This window comes from Nipponia nippon, unplaced genomic scaffold, assembly GCF_047370975.1.
Source record: "Nipponia nippon isolate SJK-2023a ecotype South Korea unplaced genomic scaffold, ASM4737097v1 scaffold_9, whole genome shotgun sequence".
Lineage (NCBI taxonomy): Eukaryota > Metazoa > Chordata > Aves > Pelecaniformes > Threskiornithidae > Nipponia > Nipponia nippon.
This window is the reverse complement of record NW_028262413.1, coordinates 37089583-37116844: the sequence shown is the minus strand read 5'-3', so window position 1 is coordinate 37116844 and position 27262 is coordinate 37089583. Positions and strand designations below refer to the sequence as shown.

The 27262-nt window shown below is 38.1% G+C and overlaps 1 protein-coding gene and 1 long non-coding RNA gene across 5 annotated transcripts in view; one reads left to right on the top strand and one right to left on the bottom strand.

The window, feature by feature from the left end:
* LOC148050277 (uncharacterized) overlaps positions 1–19160 on the top strand; it is a 37412-nt gene extending 18252 nt beyond the window's left edge. Inside the window, exons 2-4 of the long non-coding RNA XR_015701203.1 lie at positions 14874–14937; positions 16637–16707; positions 19027–19160. This is a non-coding gene — a long non-coding RNA (uncharacterized LOC148050277). The remainder of the gene's footprint in view (positions 1–14873; positions 14938–16636; positions 16708–19026) is intronic.
* The window catches only part of SLC12A1 (solute carrier family 12 member 1), a 52680-nt gene that overhangs the window by 15373 nt on the left and 10045 nt on the right, over positions 1–27262 (bottom strand). For 2 of the 4 annotated variants that reach the window (XM_087743035.1, XM_087743034.1), the window contains exons 5-20: positions 22875–22970; positions 22143–22238; positions 21331–21470; positions 20734–20844; positions 19677–19788; positions 19057–19184; positions 16022–16106; positions 14155–14306; positions 12424–12531; positions 11499–11622; positions 10484–10585; positions 8456–8611; positions 6621–6720; positions 6423–6534; positions 2278–2418; positions 297–403 (exon numbers count right to left, since the gene is read on the bottom strand). In XM_087743035.1, the coding sequence (XP_087599161.1) occupies positions 297–403; positions 2278–2418; positions 6423–6534; positions 6621–6720; positions 8456–8611; positions 10484–10585; positions 11499–11622; positions 12424–12531; positions 14155–14306; positions 16022–16106; positions 19057–19184; positions 19677–19788; positions 20734–20844; positions 21331–21470; positions 22143–22238; positions 22875–22970 (1870 nt within the window). The remainder of the gene's footprint in view (positions 1–296; positions 404–2277; positions 2419–6422; positions 6535–6620; positions 6721–8455; positions 8612–10483; positions 10586–11498; positions 11623–12423; positions 12532–14154; positions 14307–16021; positions 16107–19056; positions 19185–19676; positions 19789–20733; positions 20845–21330; positions 21471–22142; positions 22239–22874; positions 22971–27262) is intronic. The other 2 variants (XM_087743038.1, XM_087743036.1) reach the window with 2 other exon arrangements.

Genomic DNA, 27262 nt, shown 5'->3' with positions numbered 1-27262 from the left:
GAAGATACATTTCTGCAAAAGCACTGCTGACAGCAGTGCAGCTTCTTTATGTAGCATTGTCAAGCCACATCAGCTCTGACAGTGCCAGATGTTTGCGAAGCATATCTTGCTAGGTGTGCGAAGCCAAGGAGCCTTTTTTTAACAGGCAGAAGCTTCTGTTACAGAGCTAGCATGTGTGAACCTAGATTTGTAGGTTTTTTTCTTACGTTGTTTCTACACATCAAATTCTGTATGGAAATGCTATATTAATCCAGTCTAAGAGGAGCAAAAAAAGGAGATGCTGAACCGTGACTTACTGTATAACGCCCACATAGTTTTCAACTTGCGTGGCAGTGGCATTTCTCCAGTCCTTCTTAAATCCAATCACCAAGGTATTTGGTTTCATTCTACCCAAGCCCGAGGCCTAACAATATTAAAACAGTGCTCAAGAAGGTACACACACATGCTTTTACTGTAAATGAAAAGTAATGGCAAAAGATAACTGAAGTAATGTTCTGGAGACACTTACAACTAGATTGCATTTCATAAATGTCCTTCATGCTTATACCCAAGCAGAAAGATTAGCTCTAAATCATTCCAACTATAACTGATTTTAGATGACAGAAATGTAGTTTTGCTAAATTAGCATTCATTTGCATTTCTTCTGACATGCTCTCATTAAAATGGTTCAATAACTTGGAATCAAGAGAGAGTTCAAGCACTGTTTGTATGCTCATTCTAACATAATAGCGTAAAGCTTTTATCAGATTTGGAATACTCAATAGTTGAACTGGGTCTGAAGTCTCTTAAAACACCTCAGATATGCAGAGAAGGCATATCCTCTTAAGAATATTTTTTTTGCTGTGAACTTAGAAACTATTGCTGTTCTGTTTGCTGTGTTCTTTCCAAAAGATCATCCAAAATTAGCTGAGCATGCTTTATAGATAAAATTAGAGTTTATAAACAGGAAGAACAAATGGTTTGTCGAGATATTAGATTGTCTGCAAAACTAAGCCTGGATGCTAAAACCTGAACAAGTAAGGCTTGTCAGATCTACATTCAGCTAACCTAATTTTTATAGAAATCGAAATACTCAGTGTCTTGGGAACCTTCAGGAGGAGACCCACAAATACCCCAGCTTTTCAAGCTGTTACATTTGACGATTTTTACTACTGGCAACAAGAAAATAGATAAAAACTGTTGGAACCGTGGCGGGTTTTTTTGAGTAGCGCTGATACATCTGCACTATTTACACTGAAATGAATAACTGGTTGGCAAAGCAATGCAGATGTCCTTAGGTTACAATAATGATGACGTGGTTATCCTTCTGATTGCTGGAAGGGAATTATTTGTGGTCCAGTAGTTGACTTTGGCAATAGTGTTTAAGTAGTAATGGAAAGGAAGAGATCATCAGACTGTAACAGTTCTCAAAAACATCAGAAGGATCTCCTACTGAGACAATGTATAAACCCAAGATGAAGTGTCCTTGTGAGGCTTTGATAGAACAAAGGGATCTTTATTAATAATATTTCATCTTGCTCAGTTGTACTGTCCATTCAGCAAGTGTACAAAGAGCCCTGGTAGGCTACCCGTGGGTGACTGTTACCCAGAGTATTTTAGTCAATTCCTTCCTGTTTCAGTTTGCACTGATGTCTCTTCAGCAGTGTATTTTATGCAAAGGATGGGAATTTTCTCTACGTTTTGCCTCGGTACCTGTATGCTTAAATATTCATATGTGTGAGAGAGGGAGGGAGATGGGAAATATGAAAACAGTGCCTTCATTAAGGCCATTTTAAATGGATCTTTGGAAATGATCTGCTGTATTCTTAGATTAATAGAAAAATATCGCAGACTCTTATTTAGATGGCCTTCTCTCTGTTTGCAGAAAACGTATATTACACATTGTCAGTTTTCAATGAATGCAAAAATATTCTCAGATATTTAATATGCTGTGTAACACCAAACAATAGAATTGAAGCGTATCAAGTGTTGGCTGCATAGACATTCATATGCTGCCCTGTGATGCCTCTTTTTTTTTTTTTTTTTTTTTTTTTTTTTTATGATAGTGTCTTGTTCATTTATGAGAGAATCGGTCTGCCTTGTCTCATAATTCCATAGCCCAGAACTAGATCTCTTTATGAAATAACCTGTAATATAAATACATGTACCTCCAGAATGCCCTTTCTGTTTATAACATTATCCATATACACATAGGACTTCTTAACAAGTAAACAGTAATGCTTTACATAAAGGGATGCTTTGATGTAACACTCTGTGTTCTGTAAACAAAAAGCTTACTTGAAGTAGACTTTTGACTCCATCTCTAAAGCTTTCAGCTGCCACTGCTGCATAAAAGGCTTTTCTTTTGTTCTTTGTGAGCCAGTCCTGCTTTTTTGCCATGCCACTGTTCATCTCCTTAACACACAATTTGCGGGGTCCCTGCATGATAGAATAAAATATTATTAAGAAGGCTTTGTATTAGACATCACACTGATTTTGAAGGAGTTACCTAGTCTGCTGTGGGAGCGAATGGAGAGAGTCAGAAAAATACATTTCCAAAAAGGGTCCACAGAGATTCATCCCTTAGAAAAGAACTGTGCTGCTAACATAATTCACATTCTGTTCGAGAGGGCTGAGGCTGTTAATGCTACTTAAATATAGTGATTCTGACAGAAAGAAGGACTACTATGGATTGTAACATCTTAGAAACATATCTAAGGTGTGATGAAGCATCTCAGAGTGAATAAAGTCCCTCCCTGACATGACTATGTAAACAAGTCTCAGCAGATCTAAATATACATGGTTAAGCTCCTATCTACTAATAGTAAGAGAAAAGGGTTGTTCCCATACAATTAAAGATGCAAATGCTTTTGTCACCAGGTTCTTCCAGTGGTCATCTGGTAATTTAACGAGACAAAATCCATGTGCATATCCAAGTCGCAGGACATGATACACTGACTTGGCAGCAGAGAATGGGCTGGCAGTGGGTATCCAAAAGATTAGGCCCGGGGAAGACATCAGGTCTGCAAGCATGGCCTTTATAAAGATTGAGATAAGTTTGGGAAGCATGTATCTGGAATTTAATTGATTTTTAAAAAGTCTGTGCTCTTAAGTTTGAGTTTAAGGTTTGCTAGGCTTTGTTTATTCCCTTTCATGTTGTCTTTAGGAAGCTGAATCAGTAGTCCAGATCTTCTGCAGTGAAGATGAAACTCTGAGAGGGACACTCAAGAGTCTAAGATACTGGTTTTAGTGTTATTGGGCTGGACAGGTAGTCTTCACTTTTTCCAAGGCAGAAGAGCAGAATTGTAAACTGCGGGAGTGTGTTCAGCAACATCAGAGACAGAAGCAGTAATTAGATGCACTGGAAGGATGGAGCTGGCTTGGAAGCCCTTGGAATCCAGTGAGTATTTCTGTGTGCCTAACTTGGGAAGTGGTAGCAGTTTGGTTTGTTACAAACAGATAGTTGTCAACTTTAGTTTGCTGCAGTTTCATTTTGTGCAGAACTCATTCCTTTGCGCTTTTTAAAATTTCTCATGTTTTTGAGGATGCTAGCAAGTTGCAATTTTGGTTCCAATGGAACAGATAACTAGAGAAATCAGTAGAAGTTTCCTGTAATATAAAACTAGGAAGGCTTGGTAAGCTCATGCTCAGGAGATTGTATTTCAAAATTCATATTTAAATCTTTTGCATTTAAAGTAAGTCAGTATATGGTAGCTGCTGCTGCTAAGCTGGGAAACTGGTTAAAATAGAGCTGAGAGAGGTTTAGATTTTTTTTTTTTGTCCATAGCAAATACTGTAGGCTCATAACTTATTTCCCATTCAAGAATAGTGTAAACCCAAACTGAAAGAAATTCTCTCCAAAATGAAATGTATGGGAAGGATCACTTAATTCAAAATGAATTTCTAAAAGGTGATTTTTTTGAATGTAAACCCAAAGCGTCCTTCTTTCAAACCTTTTCAGCCTTACTGAAACTCTTTTTTTTTTCTTTCTTTTTTTTTTTTTTTTTTTTTCCCTCCTGCCTTCCTGGAAGAAAATAGGATGTACTATAGATTTATATAGATGTAGAAATAACTGCAATACATTTACTTTCAGTGAATTGGCATTGGCTGCTAGAAAAGGAGGCAAGGCCTTCAAAATAAACTTTCCAGCTAGTTCCATCTAAAAACCAGAAAACAGCATTGATAAAGAAGCTGTGAAATGACCTGGCAGATTTCATATGTCATGTTTTTATGTGTGCCTTTTTCATTAGAATTATAATATACATACATATATATATATAAAAGAAGTGAATTTTGACCTGATCAAAAATAGGCTGGGTTAATGCGAGCTCAGGTCTTGTCCCTCATGTATGTTTCTGAACTCCTTATGGCTATTCGGGAAGTACAAGGGAAAGGACGGGAAAGTCCATGTGATCTTCCTTTAATGAGATCATGCTACATTCTTTGATTGTATATTTACTGGAGTTTGTTTGGATTTAATGGGTGTAACTGAAGAAGAGCTTGATCCTGGCTGTTGGAAGAGTAGTGTGAAGAGCTGGGAATAATAGGCTGAAGTACCCTTGTGGGTAAGGAGATGAGAAAAAAAGTCTTACCCTTCTTCCCAGTCTCTCTAAGGAGAGTACCTGAGTGTAATTTCACGGCTGGCTTGCACAAGATGTTTCTGCTGGCCAAGGAGACAGTCCCACCCTTCTATCGGATGACAGCCTATCTACGTCCTTCCCTACTCCTCCTTTGTATCAATGTTTAACGTTTGTGCAATTGTACAAGGAGTCCAGTGAATATGCAGGCTGAACGAAGACTAACCTTGCAAAAATACTTTACGTGAAGGCAGGGAGTAAAAGCAGAATAGCCCTTTTTACTAGAAACTCAGACTGTTCAAGCCAACATGCAGCCACAACCTCGGAGACAAATAACTTTTAAATTATTTTTATGTTCATATTTATTTTGCCTATCTCTGAACTATCTGGGGCTCCTGGAAAGGTTCTTGCTGCCGTTTGGGAAAAAGGAGTGGAAGATGTTCTGTCTAGCATGGTGTCTCAAAACTTTATGCATAGCTAGCAGCACATCAGCTTTTGAGGCAAAGTATGCTGCGTGTTACATTTACAGCTAAATGGTCTTTCTGTATTTGTTATGGTATATATTGTAGGCTGCTCTTCAACATGGTCCCTAGGAATTTTATCATCCTCTTTTTACCACAATTTTGCAAATCACAAAGGTTCATTGTGTCACACTTTTATTACCAACCAAATTAAATTTAGCTTAAGTTAATGAAGAAGTAATAATTTTAAAAAACAGTGAAGATGCTTATACTAGCAAAATAGACTTAGCTTTTTGTATAGACAGGAATGAAATCTCAGTTCTCCATAGAAAGTACTAATATTAGAGAAACATGCCTAAGAATTCAGAAAACTTGCTGAAACTCAACTTTAGGAAGCTGCATAGTCTCAGGATCTTGTTGGGATTGATTCTACGCTTGCTGAATGCAGTGGGAAAGCTAACAATAATTACAGTAGAGAAGAATTAGGACCATTCGCTCTTTAGAGATTCATTTGATTTGGGAAGAATCACATGTAGATGTTCTGTACTCCTTTTCTGCAATGTGGCAGCATCAAATGAATTATTCCTGCACTCCTGTAGAGGAATACATTATCTTGCCTGGACTGACTCTACTAGTTAGATTCTGCAGCCCCATTTGGTGCCATGAGCTGCTGTTGTTTTTTTTTCTTTCCCTCTCAAAATTAAAAGGTCGTTGTAATATTTAAAATGCATTTTCTCCTCTACACTACAAACCCATCTATTTTTGTTCCATCCTAATGAGAGACTAGATCTTCATCCTTTAAGATACATCACTTCCTATGTATTTATAACTAGAAATATACTTTGCTCCTCTCTTTAGATCTCAGAAGAGCAGGTTTATCCTCAAAATTAGCATTGTTACAGTTTTGGAGAAACCACTGCAAAGAGAGCTGAATTGCTTGCCAAACCCCAACACTGCAGATCAGTGACAAAGCTGAAAGTTGAGCCTAGGTAATTTGACTCTTGCACTATAATCCTTCAAGTTTGGTTTTGGTTTTTGGTTGTTGTTTGGTTTTGGGGGTTTTTTTGGGTTCTTTTTTTTTTTTTTTAGCCTTGCCATGTCTGTTTAAAAAAAAAAATCTTTCCTTGTAATGCTTTATTTTTTCAAACCATTTTTTGATCCGTCTAGTATGAACTCTGAAATACATCTCAATAAGGCATTTACCAGCAGGCTCTGTATCAGCCGATAGCTTTCTTGTGAAGACTTATAACAAAATTCATTCTCAGTGCAAATCTCTTTCATGGTCTGCACAGACGCCTGTCAGCACCAATGGGAACATTGTGTGCCAAGTGAGAGTGGAACGTGTAATGGAGATCTGCAGCACTCCCTGCTGCTGAATTTTCAGATGTATGTGACTTAACCTTACCGTGTACACTTCACAACAGATGCACAGCCCATTGTTCTTTGTGAAAGTATGTGTGATGTCTAGCAGAGCAGGCCTGATCATAGGAGCTCCTGTTAATGCTATGCACTGGGGTCTGTTAGGAGGAAAAAAGAGGTTGTATTTAATTGGGTGATGTACTTATTCAGAATAAGCCATTCTACTGTTCACTGGAAATCTTACCTGAAGTTTTTCACGTGGTCTTCCACTGTAGTTAATGCCAGAGCACTGTCTAAGGCATTAATATAGTAGAGAGCCTGTGTAGAAGAGCCCCAATTTACTTCTGCATGTAATAAAGATAAATAATGCATATTAAACCATGGACTTTTCCCTGTGTTCTATTGCAAAGGTCAGCAAACGTTGTCTATGAGCCAAAGCAGGGTATATTCTCTCATGCTTCATAGATACAGAGCTATCGTTCTTTGTGCTTCATAATACAATAGGTTTTGCTTGCGTGATGCAAAAACAAACATGCAAATAAATCGTCTCATACTTTTATATAAAAATTGTAGGGAGTGTTCTTCCTCTGCTTAAAAACTGTTTTCTTCTCTGTTCCGTTAACTTCGTATCTTTCTCCCATGTATAAAATGGACAGCCCCAAGTCATGCATTCGGTATAGAATTTCAGGAAGTTAAAATTAAGCTGTTAGGAAGGAACATTGCTAGCTCCAATTAGCTTTGTTCTACTATATAGCTCAAAAATTGTTCTCCAAAACCAATTTTGGCATATACATCTTTTCTCGTTATTGTGCGGCTGTTTGGTGGATGGAGACAGATAAGAAACAGCTTTCCACACTTTGAGATCTACATGAATGCAGATCAAGTAAAGATGCAAATATATAAGGATAATATTTAGTGCAACTAAGTGGAGATTTCTATAGAAGTCGTCTCTTCTAAGGAATGTTAGTGTTTTCTGAACCTTTCAGTTGCTGGTAAATAAGTGCTGAACAAAACTCACTGTCTTAGAGACTGGGAGATAGGTAGCTTTTGTACAGCATCTTCAGTGAATTTAACCAAGCTTTAAGCTGCTACTTTGCAGCAAGGACGCTGTCAATATACTAGGAAAGGGCAGAAATCTTCAAATGGTTTTGACAGCTGTCTTGTGACAGGTACGTTCTCCTACAGCTGGTGATCTTTAGAGGAAGAGAACCACAGACTATCCCAGTGGTATGAGAGCACAGATAGGGAGGACACACAACAGTGCAGCAATGTACACAGAAAAGAATAACGCAGGCTCAGACCAGGTGTTACTATCCCAAGCTAGCTGCAATGAAAGCCTATCTTCTGCTGGGAAACTTGCCTCTCTTATTTGTTTTTCTTTTTTTTTTTTTTTTTTTTCCCTACTGCAGAAGTAATTCAGATGGTTAGCAATGAGATCTGGACCTGGGTTAGTTTTGTCCTGGATATGAATAACCACACTGTGCAGTCTCATACTGGTGCTGTATTGTATTAGTGCACAGATTTCTGAGGACAACTCCTGTGACTTGCTGAGCTACTAAGCAGTTTTTTCCAGCAGTAAAGTGTGCCCATCTTTCTTGGTTTACTGAGGAATTGTAGGGAGGTGCTGAAGGATGATCAGTTCATGAGTAAATGAGCTTGCATTTTTGTTCTATAATGGGCAGCAGGTTTACATTTTGAGTGAGGACCCCAGATGAGTCAACTAAGAGCACAGCAAAATTCAGGTAAGGTTTTGTGTGTGGATGGAGAAAAATGATGAGTGATACGCAAGTAAAAGCCCAAATGTTGTAAAGGCATGGTGGGAATAAACTGGTGTGCTGGAATGTTTACACAAAGCCCTGAACCATACTCGAAGTGCTTGTTAAACAGGCAAAAATTTACCAGATTATCATCTTAATCTATATTATATAAAGTGGGATTTAATGGGATGCTCCAGACTTCCCTCTAAAGAAAGGTATTGGTGAAGAAGTAATATCTGATTCTGTAAGCAGAATTAGTTCCTGTAAAATCCAATCTGGCTGCATAGCATATACACAAAATAATAGTGTTTTGTGGCCTTACCTGGTTTCTTATATGTTACATAAATATATAGAAAGAGCTCAATGGCATAAGTGATGAGAGCTGCCCACCAGTTGATGACAAACATGACACCACAGCACAACAGGGCTCCAAAAAGTGACACCCACATGTTATAATATCTGAATGCAGGTCTCCAACCTGTTTGAAGAGAATTGAGGAAATTGGAAGAGCATAAAATATATTAATCAAATGGTTTCTATGTGCAAAATCAGTGGATCACCCATGTGCAATTTGTTTCAGGCTCTGTTAGAAGGGGTGGGAGTGATACATGCAAATTCTCAGGCATCACGAGTATCAACAGATACTTTCAGGTGTTGGCTGATGTAGATTTCTATATGGATAGAGTACTGGGTCTTACAAGCCTTTTACTACAAACCCTTTCCTACTGCTTTGTCCAGCCTGGCTTTGAGTAGCCATTCTGTTTATATTATTTTTTGCCAAATTAAAGCTCACTGGTTCAGAACTGAAAATAGGTTTTCTTGTAACTCCAGGTAATTGGCTACTGTGTCCTTTTGATGCGTATACAGAGAACTTATTAATGGGAGCTAAACACTTGCTGAGAGGAGAGTTTATCCCAATACTGTAAGTGCACCTGTCTTAAACTTGGAAATTGCCTGGCCTCACTGCAGAAAAATAAAATAATTTGTAATTGACTTTAAAAAGGTATTATTCCTGCTGCTCTTCAGCTGCAGTACTGAATCCATCCCCTGCTAGCAATTAAAATGATGAGACAAGCAGTGAGCCTCCATGGTTTGCAGGTCTCTGCCAGGTGTTCTACAGAGCGGACTCTTTGGAAAGGGGGAAAAAACACAGAAGATAAAAGGAGAGGCTGAGCAACCCTGTCTTGGATCATCTTTGTAATGAGGGAATGGGAAGGTCCTGCTGTGAAGAAATTTGCTGTCCTGCAGCCTTGCAATTATTATAGTCTATCACTGTGAATTGGCAGAAATTAACTGGAGGAAATGAGAAAAGAAAAATGGCTGCAGTTTTGTCTGACATGTTAAGTAGTGGCAGAGTAGAGTCAGATGCACACACGTGAAGTCTGTAGGGGTAATTTTTACTCGGCTCCAAGGCTGAGTAGAGCAGATCTGCATTTGTTCAGCTGTGCAGGTAATTAGCAGAAGTGTTCATCTTTTCTGCCCTCTGAACAAATGGCACCGTGCAGATCTATAGGAAGGAAGTTGATGTAGGCATTTATGTCACTACTGCAGTTTCTTCACACTGGAAATCAAAAATGTATTCCTCGCTCCTTGAATTGAATAATTGATTCACAGCAGCAGGAAATTGTCTTTCCTGTGTGCCAAAAACAGTATTGCTCAGCTGATTGACTTCAGTCCTTAAGGTGTCGCCCCTTCATTCATGAAGATGATTAGAATTATTCTGCTGTGGCAGTGCACAAGGCTGAAAGCCCATGTGTTCCTTTGCTACACAAAGGTAGAGAGGGCCTCTCAAGTTACCCTTGAACAGGACCTCATTGCGCTTCACCCTACAATTCTGCTACTAGCCACCGCAGAGCTGTGCTGATGCTGTTTGGTGGACCTGTTCTTCTTCTATATGTTCTCTTCCAGGCACTATCACTTCTAGTGCAATTACTGTTCTTATGAACTTTACTGTAAATGTCACTGTAGATTTGGAGGAGAAGGCCATAATGGCTCCCCACTGTACATTGCTTACTTTATGTGGCTGGAGTTGGCATAGGTTTTTATCCACCCATGTTGTGTGATAGTGAAGGGAAAAAAACCACCCTGAGGAGGAGCTTTTCTGCTCCAGTGGCATCCACCAAAGTCTTTTTCATCCTGTACAACCGTAGGGAATGTAAGGACTAGAGCCACTCTTTTTATTTTTTGGAGATAAATAAAATGTCATCATATTCAATGAGAGCAGTAAAACCTCAGATCACATGGCTTAGATATTTTACAGGTACTGCAGCTTTCTCTGACATGCAGTCAAAAACTTGCAGAGATCAGGCTATGAAGCCCACATTTAAATCACTGGTGAATGCAGACTCACCTGGAGATTTTGCATATGAGGCATGAAAGCAGGAGAAATTAATCAAAGCGTATGAAGCCAGGAAGAAATTGGAGATGATGGGAGCAATGGTATTCAGTTCAGCTGCAAGACACACACACAAGCATGACATAGGCAACACTTGCCTAGATTGTTCGATAGCTTTCTCCTGACGATGCATTAAATCTGGACACTGTCTGAATTTGTCATTCAGGGAGAGCCTGGGTATTTTCCTGTGGCACTAATTTAAGGCCACCTTGATATACCTTCATTCGTATTAAGTAGTGTCTGCTGATGCTGATTTTAATAATATTGTGCTATGCACGGTTGTTCTGATTCTACAGACTGGCTCTTAATGTTGTAGATCTGGTGTAAATTTCAGAATTTTAAATACATAATTGAGAGGACAGATGTGTTTCACAAAAGACATTAAAACTTATTGGTTTTCTTTTTAAATGGCAATCTGAAATCTTTCTACTAAACTTTCCATTTACTTAGTGTCACACAGTTTCAAATCTTGGAAAAACTGATTTAAAAATCCCCACACCCCTACACATGGTAGCTGGGATTTTCTACCACCAATGCTGGCATACTGGGATCTGCTTTGGAGCTGACTGTGGGGAAGGCTTGGCAGAGTAGGCTTCCTAATTATCTCAGAATTACCTCAGAGCTATGTGCAATATAAACTGGAAAACCATATTCAAAGTTGGTGACTTTGCATTATTTGATATAGTTTTAAGCGCTGCCCTCTTCCAGCAGAGTGAACAGGAATCGCATCTACTCAGCATCTTTGAAAATGAGGTTATGGTAGCACTGAGATGTTACTAGAGTCCCTGTTAGTTTTTTTGCCTTCTTTAAGACTAATGGAATTGCTGCGAGGGCTTTGAGTGTGCTTGGGCTTATGTCAGAGCTAACCTGACTGGAAATTTTTCTAACCATAGTTAATCATTGTATTAAAATATTAGTTTATATAATTTCAAAACATGAGATTATAGCAGTTGTGTAATGATATACAAACCAATCAGAATGAATGCCATAGCAATCACGAAAGTGAGAACATATCCCCTGATGGGCTCGTTGTTTTTTCCATATCCTTTGGCAAAGAAGTGGAGCCCTTTGTAGATGTTGTCCTTGCAAAGAGCCTGGTAGACAAATCAGAACTTAATTTTGTTAAGCAGTGCTTTCTTACGTCCGAAGTTCACTGTCTGTGAGTGACAGCTTGCTAGGCTTTTGCTAAACAAAAATTAAATCTATCTTAGTACTTTAAGTATATCTACTGCTATGGCACATAGAATTCAAATAAGGTGATAAGCCAATATCCTACTATATTATATTATGTAGCGGGAAAACAGAATCACAGGCATTTAATACTTGCGCTTTAAAAAACATTAACTGAATAGCTAAATAGAGTCTAAATTGGAGAAAGCTGAAGCACAAATCAGTGGCTTGGTGTAAGTTGTACAGGTTATCTTTCTGTCCCATGCCCTCTGTTCCCATCCTGCCCACATTGCTGCTGCCCAGGCAGCTTCTGGACAGCCTCTTTGAGCACACCTGCCAGCACCTGAATCTTATGGTCCTGAGGGCTCCTGTGCATATTCCTGGCGCTCCTGTGCTTACAGGGTGGCTTTCTGCAAGGAGATAGAAGTGGTCCTGAAAGTAGCCTTGAAGCTATCTATAACAAGCACGCATGTATCCCCCACTCCTGCAGCAAAGCTGAGCTCTGACCAAAGAAACATTATGATCCTAAATGCTCACCCATGTATAGGGGTGATAAGACCTGCCTATTTCTGTTAAAAAAACATTCTACGTACTGCTTTCCCTGCTGCTTCCTCTCACGTGTCAGTGTTGTTTAAATATATATCACATTTGGCACATGGAGTTCAACTAAATTGTATGTTTTTGAAGTAAAATAGAGTACAAGGAAATGGATAGTTTAATTTTACCTGGAAAACTTTGGGTGCGCTGACAAGAGATGCCAGAGCTGATGACAGAGTAGCAGAAAAGATGCCAGCTGTGATGAGAGGACCAAAGCCAGACACCATGCTCATCACCTTTAGGAAAAAAAGAAGGAAAAAAGAATAGTCAGGCTTGCATTCGGATACACTTTTTGATCACAGACCCATTTAAGTACTCTGTTTCTATGTGTTTCTGCTTTTCACGGCTCTAAATTCAATATACTACAAATCAACTGTGAAGTAGGGAAATATTATTATTCCTGTTTTAGTAAAAAGCAATGGAGGCATAGCCAATTTTTTATACAAGTATGCAGCTGTCTGCTGAGGCAGATGAGTACTCTGTGAGATCTTCTTACCTCCTTTAGTAAGTGGATGCTATAAGTAACAGTCTCTACTTGATGGGTAAATAGCCAGCTTGTAGCAAGAAGGGAAAATGGAAACAGCAGGAAAAAGCACCAAAGTACAAAATGTGGTTGGAGGCATGTTCTTTGGTTTGGTTTGGATTTTTTTTTCTTCATTATTTAATGTGGCTAAAAAAAGAGAGAAGATGCCTGATTGTGCTGGCATACCAGCAGTGCTGCGAACAGTAATGATGATCAGCATCAGGCCTCCCTCAGCTCTCCCAGAGGGCTGCACCAGCCTCTGCGACCACTGAAGCAAAAGGGTTGTTGAGAAGCACCAGGCAAGGAAACTAAAAGATGAAGTGGACAGATGCTATGGACAGGTGCTTCTTGGTGTGTAGGAGTTACTCCAGGAAAGAAACCAGTTAATCCTGGAGATTTGTCAGATGAAGACATATCTTTTTCTGACTTTAGTCTGGCAAAGATAAAAGCAAGAAGTGAAACTCTGTTTATCGCTGTAGGGAGGTCACTGATTTTAAGGGTTGCCCTGGGTCTGGGCAGCTGAACTGAGGTGGGAGTGAGGACGGCAAATGATCAAGAAAGGAAGGAAAAGTAGCCTGTGACAAGGATAGCATAGCCCTTTTAAAGTGGTTACCTAGTCCTGTCATTTAGCAGAACCAGCTGTGAAGAAAGCAAGTGACTTTAAAAGCTACAAATGGCTAGTTGAAAAGCAAGTGCAGTGGGTGGTGGGCTCCTCTCGTGGGCCGTGAAGCACAGGGGCTGAACAGACATTTGGGAGCCGCGGTTGTCAGGCTGCAGAACTGCTTTACTTTGATGCTTTGCCTAAGCTTTATTTTGAAGAATAAAAATGGCAGACAGTCTCTCTCTGGCCTAGAAGAAAGACCCCATTACTTCTCACTTGATTTTTCACTTGACTATTTTTGGATACTTTTTTTAAGAAGTCCGAACTCCATTTTTGTACTGTGGCACAAACCTTTAATAGTGACCACAGCACCCCTGAGGCAGAATCACATCTGTGTGTAAAGAGCAGTGAGATGAGTTGCTCATCTGACAGGTGTTCCTGAGGTCTCCGTTAAGGCTAGATTTTGAATTTGAAGATGTGACAGCACATACTGCTGCATGGTACTTGTCGAGAGAGGAGGTAAAGTGTGGAGTGCTGGGAAGGCTAGTGTTGGGTGGTATGAAGGGAATGTGGAATGCAGGGGACTTTTCCCTTTGATTATTCCTATGGGTTTTTACTTCTATAGGTAAAAGTGGATGTCCTGTTGCAGTTAGTTGTCAGCAAATAATGGTTTTGCATGTTTGTACTTATGCATTCATATATTGTTTGTGATTATATGTATTATCTCATTAAAACCTGAAAATTATTCATCAGCCCGTAATCGCATGGCTGACTTGCACATCTGGAAAAATCATAGCCTAGGCTGCAGGCAGATGATCCATTGCAGCTCATTCCAGGTACAACCGTATCATTAATGTTCCCAGTAGCATCTCGTACAACACAGGAGGCTGTGGAAACAATGATATATTATTATTTTCCTTCCTTGTGACATCAGAAGAATATTCTTGCCACACTTTGACTCTTAGTCTGCACACATTTTGTACAACTGCTGCCTTAGTCTCATCCAAGGAGCAATGTTTCATGTTGGGCAGAGATTACTTCTCTGTATAGTGGCTTAGTTTCTCATGTTGTCTGTAAGCGAATATTTACTTCTGTTACTTTTAAAATAATCAGCCAGTTGACTAATGAGGACTAGCATGTTTCTGAGTGTAGAGAACAAGACAGAGATTAACAATAAATTAACTAACTCGGAAGTATATTGTCTACCTGTGACCACTTTTACAAATACCAGTATTCAAAAGAAACAGGTCAGTGAGGGTCTTAGGTCTCAGCTTATGCTTTTTTTTTGTTTAACAAGGACACATAATTGCTTTAGGGACCCAGATCCTCAGCTGTTCAAATTGTCATAGCCCTATTGATACCAATATGGTGAGAAAAACTTTAAACAGGAGAAATTACCTATATTCTTTTTGTTTTTATCAATATTTATGCGGTCTTTTTTTGTTTGCCACCAGAAATGGGAAGAAACATATGGCGTTAACTTCGAGTGCTGATCTCAACATCTTTAGCAGCCAAAATGTAAGTTTATATGGTATCTTCAAATATGTCAAAAACATTGTTATTGAGAGTCCCAAAGTAACCATTATCTATTTAGCAAACCAATATGCAAACAGAAAAGGAAAAAAAAAAAAGTATTGCACTGAAAAGTAGACAGCTCTGAAGTTGAAATAGAGCTATTGCTTGTAAGAACAGAACAATGCATTAACACAGATTTATAATAGAAAGTGGAGAATGACTATTCCAACTTCAACTGCAGGGAAATTTAGATCCAAATAATGCAATAACCTGAGCTGCAGCTTGACTCGAGTATTCTGCCTTTTGCATAAAGTACAAAGACCACAAAAGTCAAAAAGACTTGAGATTCATCTCCCACAAAAGGGAATACCCTGCAGGGCTTTCATGCAGTATTGAGGTATTTGCTCATAAGGAAGAGTGTCATTTACCACACTCTTTATTACAGTACTATTAAAATAGAAAAAGAAAAATCTTTTTCTTGAACAGAGATTTATTGTACCCTTGTAATGAGAATTTAATTGCATATTTCTCCAACACAGTTCATGGCTTCAGTACAGGTCTCCTTTTTACTCTTGTGTCCATTTTCTTACCTCACATTCTGATATTGTAGAGCACCTTGTCACGTAATGCATCTTCTTTAAGACAGGCAATTGATTTCTGTCTTTGGCAGATAACACACAAAATGGGTGTGTTACCCTGTTACTCATGAGTGCCCAGTAAGACTAGTGAAAGCAAGTAGAAGCCATGTGAAATTTCAATGTGAATGAGGAACAAAAGATGAGCAGATTGATCAGAGGTTCCTTTAATCTTTGGTACGCTCATGGGTACTATATACTAGCGGTCTTTGTCACTGAATCAACTGTACAAGTTATATAAAAATCCAGCTGCCAAATAGGGACTTTTGTTTCTGTTGATTGCTGCTTTTTTCCCCACTGCTTTTACATACAGTAAAATCAAAACAACTATTGCTACATAATAAATCCACAGGACAAAAAAGCAGTGAGGTTAATAATTCATTTGCATACCAGGGTTTTCAAACTTTTTAAACTGTATAAATTAAGACATGAAGCAGAGGTTCTGTACTTACCTGCACATATTGCAACACCAATGTAAGCAACTGTTGTAATCAGAATGGCCAGCATTGTTCCTTTGGGTATCGCACCTTGTGGATCCTTAAAACAAAGCAGTGACCGAAAAAACACTGTGAGTTTGTGTGCTGCACTCTGATTGCATTTGCATGCTAGGGAGTCCTGCCACACTGTGACACGAAGATACCTTTAGAGGGTAGATTTTTATTGCTTAAACCTGCACCAACATTTCCTGTCTCAGCATGAAGACAGTGAAGCAGTCCTGTGGTGCGGTGCTCCTATCCTGGACATCGTGAAGGATATTCTGCAGTAGCAGAGGTTACGTTTATGGCAGCAGGAGAGTCCTGAGCTCTGCATTTCTGGGAGCTCCAAACTCTCTTTACATTGCAATGGGCTTTATTTTAATGTTTAACGATATAATGGGTAGACAGTTACTGAACTAACCATCAAACTCCTGTGGATGACAAGACTGGACCATTTTTGGTTAATTGGTAAGATCGATGCAAATAGTCACCCTGTACAGAATACAGTACTTTTGTGATTAGCAAATATTAATTGTTAGTTGTGTCTTGACAACAAGCTACTTCCTTTCACTGTTTTCACTTTTAACTTAGATAATTTAATAACGCTGGGTTATAATGCTCACAGACTGGCTCACAACAATATTGGCTTCGATCATGCAACTGTAAGTAAGAGTCCAAACATCTGCATTATACATTGTAATTTTAAAGGGGATTCTAATACTAGCTAATCTTACAATTTAGTGTGTGTTTGTTTATGCTAGGAAGCACTCTTTATGAATTGCCTTCTTAAGTTGGTTTAGTGAGGTTTTTTAAGTCAAAGATGCATGGAATGCATTTTAAGACACAGACTTGTACTTTTGTAATTATGCTCGTTTCATGGGGAAAAAAACCAAAACACAGATTTGAAGTGTCGTGTGAAACACAGATGAATGACTTAAATGTGTTAATAATTAATATAATTTTTAAATGAGGTAAGGATTTATTGAGCTGAAAAATAATTGCGAAGTCACTTCAGCTGCATAAGACCTTTTGGCCTCAGATTATGGTAACTTTAATTTATACAGTTCTGATGTGCATGTCTTGGGTCACTGTTTTTGTGGAGTCTCATGCTGCAATCTTAACCGCTGTAACCTTAAATCTTAGGATTAAAGCTTCTTACAGCTTTGCAACTTTTAAATTTTATCAATAATTAAACACATATTTAATATGATGTTAGCACTTTAGGGCCTGCTCCAAAACCCACTGAAGTCACTAGAAAGACTAGCTGTTTCTCTAAGTAGGCTTTGGACTAGGCCACTACTTGAGTGTGTAGCAGCTACAGAAGCATGTATGTAGGTGTTTGCAACAAATTCTAAAGAAAATTTGATTGGTCAATTTTACACTTTTTAAATACTACTTAGCTTGTCTTTTAGATTTCTGGAGAGGCTGGGTAATTTAATTAGACCTGTCTAATGCATCTAAACATGCTCAGTGGGGAATCTGCAGCCTGGAGGACTTGGTTATAGAAATCCACTTATTGCCAGACTGAAACCACCCCAGAGAGCCAACAGGAGAACCGCTTCCCTTGGTCTGCTCACTCTTTCAAATAGCTTATGAAGGAAGTGCTGCTGCTTTGGGAGCTTGCCATCTATAGAGAGCACCATATATGGCAAAAGACTTATTTTTGTTTGATAAAGGGATGGAGATTGTGTGAGGCTGATTCAGTCTCAGTGGACAGAAGTATAATGATTTTTGGTTTTTTAATTAAAAATGGAATCTCGTAGATGCTATTAGTGGCTCAGTTTCTACATATTTCTCTCTGTGCTTGGCTTCAAAAGCAGTCCTCTGAAAATAAAGGAGATGAGGCATGCAACTCAGTGTGAGGAAGGGAAACAGAACTGGCTGTCAGGGTTAGTAGGATCTGGTGGACTTGCAACTACTGTGCCAACACAGAAACAACAGACCTTTGGTTGAATCCTTAAGGTATACAAGACAATGGGTCTATATGATAAAGCCAAATAACTTCATTTGACATGCTGGGGATATCAAGGTGTGAGCCACATCTTTTTGGTGACTTTTTTTTTTCTTTTTGTTTTGGGTTCTTTGTTTGTTGTTGTTGTGCCTTTTTTTTTAGTATTAGATCGCAAGACTTGAGTTTTGTATATAGTCCTGTTGTGTTTCTGAATTTCTTGTAATATTACGAAGTATTGCATTGCTCCACATTTACTAGAGATGTTTTACAAAATTCTTTGCTGAGCTCTGCATTACTTCATCTTTACATTTAGCTTTAAACACTTTTTGCATTAAATACACTGTGCAAAGTCATGAAAACTAGAGGGCACTCAAAGTTAAAACTAAATTCCTGTGTCTAATTTACCAGTATATTTAGATAGTGGAAATGTCATCTTGTACAACTGCTATACTGCAAGAGGAGAGTGGGGACCTGACAGAATGGCCACAGCAAGACAACTGGGCATCCCTGGACCTCCTTTCCCTTTCTCTTCAGACTCCTTTCTTTTGTCACAGCTGCAAACCTGCAGCTTTTCCTTTGAGGAGCAGTAGTGATATGGGATTGGGACATACTTGCTTTCGTTAAATGCTCTGTTTGCTCTGCCCTTGCTATGACCCTGAATAGAAAAAGCTGGTCTCCTGTGATTCTTGCGAGTACAAACGCGAGCTTTACAGCTCAATTTTGCAAAAGAAGAGCGCCAAGAGATACACATGTAATTTCTCTCATGTTATATGCTGCTAATGGACCATTAATGATATATTATTAAAGGTTATTGAAACATGCTTTTAAATGATATAGCAACCCAAATCTGAATGCAGTAATTTGTGTAAATAACCATAATGCATTATGAAAGAAAATGTGAACTGATGTTTTTAAATAATAAAGCAGGTACTTAAAAGTGAGAGTTTTGCTTCCCAAAATAAGACATGATTTAAAACTGAATACAGCGTTGATTCATAATTTGTTTTCTTGTTCTTTTTTCATCCTACAGCTAGTATTATGAAGTTAATGAAATACGTACTTTCAGATCTCCCGAGATATTGGCTCCTGCAAGAATGCCAGTGGCAGCTGGGAAAAAAATGGCAAACACCGAGAAAAATCCTTCTCCGCTTCTGAAATCTGGTCCAAAGTTTTCTGCAAATATTGATGCTGCAAATAGAGGTGAAAATGAAACATACCACTAGGATTTGATTCCAAAGTTACTTAATGAAGGAGGTGAATAAGTTAGTCTTTCACGTCTGGACGACTGGGTTTGAATCTGTCTCATATCATAAGCAAAGTGAATTTGATTTCCTTAGTCTGGTCCCCAGTAGGATGTGCTTGTCTGCATCTCAGAGCTACAGACCCATATTGAAGTGACAGGAGTGTCACTACAGCACTTGCACTTAGCTCTGTAAAAGTTTGTCTGTGCTCTGCTGATATATAAATGACTCAAGGTGCAGCTAACTGAGCTGTCAGCTTCAGCAGCAGAGAGACAGACTCAAAATTAAAGATGAAATAAATTCCCTTGGTTTGCAAGCTTACTTAAACTTGGGCACAAGATCCTGATCTTGTGACCTTTTTCAGTGGAATCCTTAACTCAGTATGAAGCCAAAAAGAATGCAAACTTATTATTTTATGACAGATAGCAAGGTTACTTGCCTTGGTAATTAAAAAAGCCTCTTGCCTTCTTTTCGTTGTTGGTAGGAATGACTGTCCCAATAAAGAAGTTTGCAATAGCAACAAGGAGAACAATTAGAAGAATAACTTGAGCCTATTAATAGAAACAAAAAGATTTTCCTGATGATTTTTTATTTGCATTGGCTGTGGAAATGGCTAGATAGTAAGTTATCTGTATGTGTTCCCTATGACAGATTACTAATTTCTGTAGTTTTCGAAAATACCAGGAATCAAGATAGCTGAATCAGCTAATGACAACAGCAGATAGTTTTTCAATAAGGGGGTTATGAAATATATAGTTTTATGTTAGTTTCTTTACAAGAAAAGGCAAAATGAAACAGCTAATGCACTAATATCAAGTATAAGACATTTTTATATTGTTATAAAATTTGTTTAGTTGCAGTGGGTTGTCACTTCAAGGGTTATAATATCTGATTGTTTTTCTGATCTCTTTTACAAGTAGTTCTAGTCTCCATCACAGCAGAATGTAAAAACAAGGGTGCTATTCTGGACCTGATTTTAATAGCTGTATTCCACCCTCTGAAGTATTTCCATTTGAATTTCCATTTTGAACTTTTTTTTTTTTTACAGGTGAAGGAATAGCAGAAATCCTTTAAAGATTAAGGAATGGATAGCAAATAGAGCTCTTCTGCTGACTAGGGCTTGAGAGAGTACAGTGACAAAACCATATATTGTTTTTACTACTGTTTATTCTGTCAAGCTGCATCAAAAATAAGGGCAAACCGGGCACTTACCCAAGGCTCTAAATGATGCCATGAATTATAAAAATCAATATCATCAAGCTGTCTGCAGAACACAAACTTCCTCTTCCCTTTTAAATGTGTGTTCAAGGAAGAGCATGGAGTAATTGTGCTTTCATTGAATGTAATGATTAAATGCTGTTGCTTTTAGAAAGATTAAGCGTAAACTGAGACTGAGTGCTTTTGAAAATTCCACCTGTTGCATAGCATTCCTCACACACAAATGCTGTACAGTAGTCTAGTATACTGCTTGCTTTTATGTTCTTTTAAAGGTTTACCTTTGCTTCCCATTCCATGCCAGCAACAGAGATGCCGAGAAGACATACAACAGTTATGGTACCTATTATTCTGATGTCATTGGACTCATCTACCATCAGTGTAGCACTCTCCTGAAAGCAGTAAGAAATGTTATTAGAACCGGTCTTTCTCTGCCCAACTGGTGGGATCAGGTAACAAGGTTAAATGAAACTCTGACAGCTCACTGCTTTCTAGAGATTTGTGAGACCAAGTGTTTGTATTTCATGTTCCAGCTGGCTCTTTGTAGTTGGGGTGATTTGGCTGTCTAATTAGATGTCCGTTCCTTTTCTGATTTTGAGATTCTTGTTGAGAAATATATGAAATATGTTCATAAGGTAGAAATAATGGAGAAGCACTCTATGGCATGTTTAGACAGACCAGCTTCTTCCCTGCTAAAGATGTCCCTTAAGCCTCAGCTAAAAAAGTATCACCGCTTAGACAAATATTTTATATAAAACAAACAAACAAACAAAACCCCCAAACCAAAACAAACAAAAAAACCCCACACACAAAAAAAACCCAAACCAAAAACCAAAACCAAAACAATTTAATCATACACATGAAACATGTACATTTACCTTAAGAAGTTCCACAACTGTTTCGGCAAATCCAACTACATACATAGCAACTGCCACTGCGTTTGCAAAAGCAAAGATAAGTCCTATAGATCCACCAAACTCTGGGCCTAGGCTTCTTGAGATAAGATAGTATGCTCCACCTGCAGACAGAAATTGTTATTTCAGCACAACTAAATGCTCAGTTTTTGCTCATTTTTCTCATAAATAATACCGCAGGAATGTCTGCTTTTAGCCTAATCATCATAACCAATATTTGCAGTATATTAATAGAGGACACTAGTAAAAAAAGGAATGTGCTTTGTACTGGTTCTGCCTTCAGACTTTTCTGTATGCCTTTCTATTACAGAAATCTTTTTAGTGCATATTAGCATGCAAAACTGGACCTTCAAGTATTTTTTCATGATACATAATATAGTAACATAGAGCAGAGAGAAGCTCACTTCCAGACAGGTTCTAACTTACTTGGATCTATCCCAATGTTAGCATGAAAGATCATATTATGTGGGATATTGTTAAAGCTCCTGCATAGTGATGCAGTGAATCTTTAATCTTTTTTCCACATCACCATAAATGGAGCGTATTACTTTGTCAGCTAATTATTTCATCTCATCTGACTGGTACTTAATATTTATTGTCAGGAAGTGTTTAAGATTATATACATTTTAATTTACTGTTGATCCATTGAGAGACATCACTCCAAATATATTTATTTATTATTGCTTTGCTTATAACACAGTTATCTCAATTCCTTTTTTTTTTTGTAGTCCAAATCTGTAGATTTTTGTATTTTTCATGAGATCATATTCACTTACCTCCTCTTACTACTCCATTAGTGCAAATGGCAGACATGGAGATACCTGTTAGTGTTGTTACTACTACACTCAGACCAATAACTATGATTCCAAGACCTGAAAGATCCGAAAAAGAAAGTATATTCAAGTGTATTCAAATACCTGTTCTGTTTAAATGACGTAGTAAGAACTTGCCACTTTCCACAGAGGTTAGAGCAGACCAGTTTTAACTTTAAGGCTCTGAAATGCACTAAAACTTTGTTTCATAGAATACCTGACATGCACTTTTCCAGCAAAATTATTTACTCATCTTCCAAGGAGTGGCTGAAATGGAAGTTTTATAAAGAAGGTATTAAATTGAAGATATCCACTGATCTGCATCAGTCTTTAAGATGAGAGGAAGAGGTGCCTCATGCTCAGTTTGTCCAAGGATGTCCAACCTGGAATGCTCTGAATAAGAAAGACCTGCTGAAAGGTAACAAAAGAACTCCATGAAAAGCCAGAGGCATCCCTCGCTCAGTGTAAGGCAGGAACATCTGGAACGTACTTCACAGACTGAACTGAAATCTGGGATTTATGAAAAGTGACAACTCAAACATGCCATAAATTGTGATTAGAGGTGGCTAGAATTGTTACCTTCTAGTTCCTGTAGATGTACCATTTGGTTTATTGTCCCTCTGGTTTGCCTCATAGGAAAATAATACATAAAGACTTTTTTGGGCTTGAAAGCATTAGTAACCCTAAGTTTTTTACCTCCACGGACAAACCCATTAGTTGCTATTGCAGAAGTTGACAACCCAGTAATTGAGGTTACCATCGTGGCGAGAAGAATTATGATTACTCCAAGACCTGTCAGTAATAAGAAGATAAAATATTTTACTCATGTTCCATGATTCCTATAAATCATTCTCTCTTTAAATTGGATTTTCAGGCCAGAATCAGAGCAATAAACTGAAAAGATGGTTTGTTGACCACTTGCAGTTTGCAGAACATTTCGAAGGAGTCCATGTCATGGTAGTAAATTATTCCCATCAGTCTTCAAGCAGTGATTCTTTCCGATAGGAGTACTCTAGCCAGAAATTATCCTGATTTTCAAAGGCTGGAGGAAATGAGCAAACAAGTGTCCCTTGGCATGGATGCTTATATCTGCCTTTAATATACATCCTGGCAGTTTAAGTGAAGAGATCGACATTAACCAGAGCTCTTGTAAGAATGCTGCTCTATTTCATCAGTTAGTTAAATATTGAATCAGAAAAAGACTGACTGTATAGTTTCATAGTGCATCAGGACAAAGAGTCTATCAGGTGGAGAGACAAGACCTGAGTGCAAGCCTTCTATATCCTTACTTGCCAAGCTGTCAAGTGCTGCACTTCCCCACTCTCTCCTCATCTCCCTTTTTCCCTGCAAAAAGTAGTTTTACTCTAACACAAGACAAACATTTGAAAATGGAAATATTGCTTTTTAGATGCCATTTACTTTAACAGGTGACCTGTAATGTGTAATCCTGGAGAACTTGAAAATATATATATATATATATATTTTTTTTTTTAGCTGTTATCACAAAATTGTACAGTTAAACAGAAATAATCAAACACCTGAAGATCAGTGATAAGTGATCAGTGATAGGTGAACTGGGTTTCAGTTTGAGTAAGACTCTGAAGTCTGAGTTTGTTTCCAATCTTTGGCTATATGGTCAGGTTTCTGTTAACTTTGTGAAACTGTGCTAGAAACTAGAAACTATATGAGTAGGAGGTGCCTAGTATGATTTAGAATGATAGAAACATTGGTTGGAAGTGACTTCTGAAGGTCTGTAGCTCAGCCTCCCAGTCACAGCAGAACTATTGTCAATGTAGAATTAAATCAGTGATGGCTTTGGCTAGCTGGGTCTTAAACTCCATGGACAAAGATCCCACAGCTTCTTTGGATATGTTCCAGGGCTAGACTACCTACCTAGTGAAAAAGTTTTACTTTCTGTGCAAACTGGACCTCCCAAGCTACAATTGTGGCCATTGCTTCTGTTATATTTTCTGGCACTACCAAGAAGAGTTTGGCTCTGTAGTTTCAGAATACTTTATTGTTTCAAGTCAGGTGAAGAAATAACATGACATTTTTTTCTCAACTTTATTGCTTCTATTCCCATTTGTATCTATGAGAGAAGGGGAAAAAAACTGGGGGGGGGGGGGAAAGAGAAACAATTACAGTTGGTGCCAAACACGGAGTCAGTTCTTAGTTTTACCTGAACTTGCTAACGCTTATGCAATAGCTCTCGTTTCCGTAAGGTACATAGGTCTTCAGTGTGGAACTGAAATTATACATTGCTTGTAGCAATATTTGTTGACCAGGGCTCATCCAAATTGAAACTTGGGTCCTACAACTGACATCCAGCTAGAAGTACTACAAACATATTGATTTATCTGCTGTATTTCTGCCTTCTGGCTTCCAGATCAGATTCCTGACTTCAGTTCATACTAGATGGTTATAGAAATCCAATCCCTGAATGAATGTTCTTTGCTGCTTAAATTATAGCCATGTTATCACAATCCTTTAAGATAGAGCAATGTAATGTGTGAGATATAAATGATATATAACGTAGTGTAGGATACTTAAAGTGATTTGAGACTCTAATATATCATGTTTATCCTATTGATTTCTGAACTCTTACTATAACTAGTCATGCACCTATTTTGTATGCAGGTCTGTATAAAAAAATCCAAATGGTCATTCCTTTTGGTCAGCTACCGTTACATAGAAGGATATCGTTAAACAATGCAAATTTTGTGCCTGAGAAGTGACTGGGTATGACTTTTAATCAGTTGTTAACTCTTAAATTGAGTAAGTTAGACACAAAGTAGTTTTAAAATTATTTGGTAAGTGCATACGCAACCTAAGGAGTATTTTTCCAGGATTTTCTATTGCATTTCACAATTCATGTTGTTAACATATATATGATTAGTAGAGTCAGATATTTATTTGATGAGTAATATCTGCTTGGGAAGGCTTTAATGTTAATTTAAAAAAATATTTTAACATTTAAGAAGAAAAGTGAATAAAATAAATTGACTCAACCAAAACATCATTGTAATATAATGTAATGTAACATAATTGTAATATTCAGGGCCAGATTTTCAGTTACCATAAACTTAGTGGTTTTCCCTGCCTTTGGGTAACCATGTATAGGTACAATTACAGACTTCAGGGAGTTCCCAGATGTTAGGTGGAAATACCAGATTAGTTTTGGAGGTGGAGCCTTGTCAGGACCATACTGTACCTTTTCTCCCAGCTGATGATAAACAGAGAACCTTGTTGGAACGTTATTTTTTTCCCCTGTAAGAGCTTTTGCCCAAGACAGCCTATCAGGGTATGGAAATAATTGGGTTTTCTCTCTTTGGCCCTCTAATGATGGGGATATAAATGGTGCCCAGATGGTGGTTTAACTGACTCATTTAATTTCCATGTTAGTAGCAGTATCCAGTGAAATCCCCGAGCCTTGGTGATGATGAGCTTCTATCACTGTTCTCCTTAAGCCGTTTGGCTAGGGACTTAAAGCTCATTGCTTATAAGACATTCAGAAAATGCACTGAGAAATTTATTCAAATGGAATTTGATGTCTCATTTTCAGAAGTAAAACTAACCTCCTTACATAAGGCATGCAATTTTAAAAAGCAACAGCAGAGCAATAAACTATAAGAAAGGAGGGTCTGCTTATCAATGAATTAAAATGGTAAAATTAAATGTGAAGGCAGAAGGGCTGTAACTGATGTTGGTGCAAATTAATGTTAAAATCTGATTAAAGTTTAGATTGAAACCCAAGCATATGGCTGGTAAGTAAGTTGTTCTAAAATGAATTACTCTTGCCTATGGCTATTCTCACACCTCAAAACAAAGTAATACTTCTTGATGATCTCAATAAGTTACTAAACTGCCCTTAAAAACTAATTTTGCATGAAACCCCAGAGCAAAGTCTTGGCAATATTAAAATGCAGAATTTTCATGGCAAGGCATATACTTATGAGTGCCCTGGGCTGTACGCTCTCATTTGGTATGCATCATAAAATCAGCAAGCACCCCTTTGTCAGGCACAGTGCTAGAGCCACACATGGAGCACTGCAAAAGTAGGTAAAGTTCTTCCGCTTAGTTCTGGAACTTTCATTGTTTGTTTGGTTGGGGTTTTTTTGTTGTTGTTTTTTTTTTTTTTTTTCCCCTCCCTATTTGTGTCTCTGTAAGTTTGTGGCTGGATTTTTTTCTTAATAAGAATTTCATTTGTTTCTCTTTTTAAAAAGTTCAGTCTTAAGTGAAACTTCTGTGAAGGTACTGTAGTTTGTTGGAAATGAGACTTTAACCATGCAAAATTTTGGAGATGTTTCAATTCAGTGTTTCATTTCACTTCCATTAACAAGGAAGTGAATGATATTTATATTCAATCTGAATTTGAGCACTGAGTTTTATCGAAGACCAGGAGAGCTGACGCCCCGAGGCCAGAGTTTGGACCCCAGCTCCTGTCTACTTCATATTTCCATTCTGTGAGAATCCAGACTGGAATACTTGCCATCCACCCTTTGGATTACTGTTTTTTATGACATCTGGGTGCCAGTCAAAGATTAGGGCCCCATTATGTATGATCGTGTAACACAGAGTTGTACCACGCAACAACTACTGATACGTTGCACCTTACTGAGCTGCTCTTCTAGTTGCTGGAAATTCTTGCAGTCTTGTGAGCACTTTCCTCTCTCCCTGGTTTCATTGAATGCTCAACAACATGCTGGATGGAGGCCTTGGGGCCCAGTCTCCCAGGGACTGGGATCTGGGATGTGGATTAATTAAATTGCACAAAGAAGCAGCAGAGACACAGCACACAATGAAGTGTACTTAGTTAATTTATATGAAAGCTGGAGCAGAATTTTTAAAACTTAGAGTTTCATAGTACACTAGTATCTAGTGCTGTGCTATAGTTAAAAATAACAAAATCCTGATGAGCTGAGACCTCCTTCCAGTTCTGTTTTCATCTTTGCAGAGAAGTGTGAAGAAACGTTGTTTTTAATATGTAGATGACAAGGTTTGGGATTCACAGATAAGCAAAGTGTGAACTCTTAAAGGTTAACTCTGTACGCACATATTAGAAATTGGCCCGAGTCACGAAGTTT